Here is a 4,668-nt window from a genome sequence, read left to right as displayed (position 1 = left end):
TTGAGAAAATAAAATATAATACCTGATTTGCTTCTCAGAGTCTCTAGCATTATATTTGTTGGATCAATCAAGGTTCTCTTTTCAGCAGTTACTCTTACAGATCCCATAGATTTGAGGCTTTGCCCTCGTCCCCTGGCTAACGCACCAGGTGGAAGGAATGATTGCTTTAAATTCTTTGAACTTGATCCCATTTCAGATTTCTTAAAATTTAAAGGACTCATTTCATCCTATCATAAAGTCCAACAATAGAGTACATTTAGCTAAGTATCTTTTAGGACGGATATTAACATAGAACAAATATAAAAATAGCTAGGATAAACAAACAAAAGATAAATGCTACTACACATTGTCTCTATTCATTTCATACAAAGTAAATAAGAAGATATTGTTATTCGATCAACCTCTATTCACTCTAACTACTTCAATGGATCAAAATTACATATAGAAGATTTAGAATATGTGCAATATAAGCATCCACTATGAAGTTCCAAACCTGTATGAGTTCTTTTTCTTTTTCTTTCAATTGAATCATGTAAATCCTCAGAATCATTACCATTCTTTTGCATATCATCAAAAGAATCACGAGGCATAAACTTTCGCACCACATTCCAGCCTTTATTAGAATGATCTCTCGCATAAAATACTTGTGATGCTTGATTGGCTAATACAAAAGGCTCATCCGTTTTCAAAAATCGTTGTGGGTTAACACTCACAAAGTCATATTCATCCATTTTAACTCCCCTTTCTTTGTCATATACGTCATACCACATACATCTAAACAAAACCAATCTTCTCCCCCCGATAAATTGTAATTCAAGAATCTCTGTTAGTTCTCCATAGTAATCAATTATTCTATCTTTTTCATCAGTCTCACCGGCAACAACTATCCCACAATTTTGAGTCCTCAAACCGTTATCATAATCCTGTACATGAAATCTATACCCATTAATAATGTAGCCTTTGAAACTTGTCACGTATTTCATAGGACCACGTGACAATGTGAGTAAATCTTCCATTTTCTTACTATTGTCATGTTCGTATAATCCTGCAATCTATCGTGATTAAGAACATAGTTTAGCAAATATTATTTCCATGATTTGAAAATAATAGTTTTTAAATAGTATTCACCTTTTCTTTAAACCAACTGATGAATTGTCTATCTGAATTTTTTTGAGAGGAATCACCAGGAACTTGAGAAAACTCTCTATAGGAGATTGAAGCATAATAAGAGTCATTACTTACTCGAGAAGAATTACATTTTGAAGCATTTTGAAGAATTACAAAATTATTATTTTGAAAAGTAATTACTTACTCGAGAAATGGTTAAACTTCATCACAATTCTTCAAAATATAAATATGAGATTGCTCCATTTCTTTTAAATCAAGTCGGTGTGTCTTGCCACCTTTTAAAGCTTTTCCAGGTTGACAAAAAATCATTAAACCTCCATCAGATTCTATAGCACCCCCATCATAATTCCATTCAAGGCGATTAAATTTTGTTTCCATTGTATGCAAATACCTTGAACATAAGGTCGTAAATTCGTTTGCTATATGTCCCTCTGCAATAGAACCTTCAACGCATGATCTATTACGAATAAAAAGCTTCAAAAAGTATAACCATCGCTCTATTGGATACATTGATCGATATTGAACAGGTCCAGCAATCATAGCCTCATTAGCTAAATGAATTGGCAAGTGCTCCATGACATCAAAAAAAGCAGGAAGGAAAACCTTTTCTAACTTGCATTGAGTTTCAGGAATTTGTGCTTCTATTTGTTCCAACTCCTCTAGTTTTAAGCACTTTGCTCCAAGAATATTGAAAAACAATGACAACTCAATTATTGGCTCACGCACCTCCGTGCATAGCATACTACGTATGGCAAGTGGGATTAAATGTTGAAGAAGAACATGACAATCATGACTTTTTAATCCTGAGATTTTGTGATCTTTCATATTGATACAATGAGAAATATTTGATGAAAATCCATCAGGAACCCTTAAATCCTTCAAAAAATTTAAAAACTTGTGCTTCTCTTCAGGAGATAGTGTGAAACATGTTGTTGGTAGCTCATACTTGTCTCCATTTTCTTTTGGATGTAATTCTTTCCTGATGTTCATTTCTTGCAAATCCAAGCGACTGCTCAGGGTGTCTTTTGTTTTGCCTTTGATATTTAAGATTGTTCCCAAAATATTATCACATATATTCTTCTCAATGTGCATCACATCTAAATTATGCCGCAACAACAAAGTTTTCCAATATGGAAGATCAAAAAAAATACTCTTCTTATTCCAATTATCACCTCTTTTCTCATGTGATACTTTAATCTTCTTCTTTGGATCATTTGTTAGAGGTAACCCATCTAAATCAGCCACTTGATCAAGTATGTCATCACCAGATAATGTATTTGGAGGTAATCTCCACTCTGTAGTACCATCAAATGACTTTTTATCTTTCCTCCATTTGTGATTAAGAGGAAGAAAGCGTCTATGACCCATATAACACTGTTTTTGACCATTATTCAACCTAATTGAGATTGTTTCTTTATTACAACATGGGCAAGCTAATTTTCCTTTTGTACTCCAACCAGATAGATTTGCATAAGCTGGAAAGTCATTAATGGTCCACAATAAAGCAGCATGCAACGTGAAGTTCTGTTTAATTGACGCATCAAAGGTAACAACTCCAGTTTTCCATAATTCATTTAATTCATCAATCAATGGTTGAAGATAAACATCAATTGCATCTCCGGGACTTCCAGGACCGGGAATAAGCATTGACAAAATAAAATTTTCCTGTTTCATGCATAACCAAGGTGGTAAATTATAAGGAATAAGTACCACCGGCCAAATACTATATGGAGTTCTAGAACATCCAAATGGTTGAAAACCATCACTAGCAAGTCCAAGTCTAACATTACGAGGCTCCATAGCAAATGATTGATGAAGTTCATCAAACTTTTTCCATGCTTTTGAATCAACTGGATGCCTCATAATCCCATCACTAGCTTTGTTTTCATGATGCCATCTCATTAAAGAAGATGTTTTTGAGCACATAAACAATCTTTGAAGCCTTGTCTTTAAAGGAAAATAGCGTAAGATCTTGTGAGGTATCTTTTTTCCCTTTCTAAGTCTAGTTTCTCCACTATTTTTATCCTCCTTCCATCTAGATGCACCACAAATTTTGCAAGAATCAACTAACTTATCATTCTTCCAATATAACATGCAATCATTCTTACATGCATCAATCTTATCATATGAAAGCCCTAGGCTTCGAATTAGTTTCCTTGCTTCATAATATGAATCTGGCAAGTTTGATTCATCAGGCAACAAATCATTCTTTAACATCTTCAGTAACATATTAAATGAGTCATTACTCCAACGACCAATACTTTTAATATGAAGCAATTTCACCAAAGTAGAAAGTTTTGAAAGTTTTGAACCTTTGTATAGTGGTTGATCATATTCCTTTAAAAGACTATAGAATTTTTTCACTTCAGGATTTGGTTCCTCCTCGGGAATATCATCACCGCTAGTATTCATATTTTCTATATTAAAAGCAGGATGTAAATCTGTAAGAATTTCATGTATTTCATCCTCTTCATCATCCTCGCCAATTTCATTTTCATCATCTTCAGATTCAGAATCTGATTCTTCTGTCTCAGCTATCCTCTCTCCATGGTGATACCAAAAGGTATAATTTTGGATCATTCCATGTACTATTAAATGTGATCTAACAATCTCTCGTGTTCGAGAAATTGCATTACAACATTTAACACATGGGCATCTTATTTCATTCGCTTTCCTCAATCTTGTAAAAGTATAATTCAAAAAGCTTTCTACCCCATGTATATAAGCATCATCAAGTCTATTATGAATAAGTTGCATCCATTGCTTATCAGGTGCCATAATCCGGTCTAGACAATAGAATGTGGAACAAAAGTATTTCAGTACAAAAATACAAAAGGTGCAACAACTAAAATTATATTTAATCGGTCAAGAATTAATAAATCAATCAAACAAGTTCGAGAGGGGGTTGACAAACCTAAAAAATAGTTATATCTCCTACATGCTAAGATACTTGAATCATAGAACCAATTTGTGGAGTATTTAAGTAAATAAAAATTCTAAGCAGATGAAGAATGGTAAATGTTCTAGTGTTGTGTTGATGAAATAAAAAAGATAGATACTGAGAAAAAAAGGGGACGACAAATTAATTACCAACAATTCTAACTTTGCGTTCATTAGATTCTTCTTGACATGTATAAATGAATCCAATGGAGTTCTGCTATACATGAACTTGATCAGGTCCACAAACTTGAAGTTGCATGTTAAATTCTCCAAGAAAGTAGGGGTTACCTCTAGGTGTGTATATTAATGCAAATAGAATTGTGCTACAGAAAATTTAACCAGGTACACTAATAGTTGATTTAGTAGAAATGACAATAGTTCTCAGTTTTTCTGTACAGCCCACTGAATCATATCAAAAATCTACAAGCTTTTTTTTTTATCTAAAAGAATTAATGTGGACAGTTTCTGGAAAACTGTCAACTAATAAAAACTGAAGTTAGATGCAACTGAATTTTAAATCCATTTTAGTATACAATTGAATTTCAAAGATAAAAAAAAACATACAGAAAACAAGAATGAGACAGCATATAAAACGCCAAA

At 33.1% G+C, this 4,668-nt stretch overlaps 1 protein-coding gene across 1 annotated transcript; it reads right to left on the bottom strand.

The window, feature by feature from the left end:
• Positions 1 to 1,323: 1,323 nt before the first annotated feature.
• LOC125861432 (uncharacterized) lies at positions 1,324 to 3,906 on the bottom strand. Its single transcript, XM_049541333.1, has one exon. The coding sequence runs from the start codon at positions 3,904 to 3,906 to the stop codon at positions 1,324 to 1,326; it is 2,583 nt and encodes an 860-aa protein (XP_049397290.1).
• Between the last annotated feature and the right edge of the window lie 762 nt (positions 3,907 to 4,668).

Source organism: Solanum stenotomum, chromosome 4, assembly GCF_019186545.1.
Source record: "Solanum stenotomum isolate F172 chromosome 4, ASM1918654v1, whole genome shotgun sequence".
Classification (NCBI taxonomy): Eukaryota; Viridiplantae; Streptophyta; class Magnoliopsida; order Solanales; family Solanaceae; genus Solanum; species Solanum stenotomum.
This window is presented reverse-complemented; position numbering and strand designations above follow the sequence as displayed.

What these genes read in the sequence shown, in the direction of transcription:
- LOC125861432 (XM_049541333.1), bottom strand. Translation starts at nt 3,906, where the DNA reads ATGGCACCTGATAAGCAATGGATGCAACTTATTCATAATAGACTTGAT.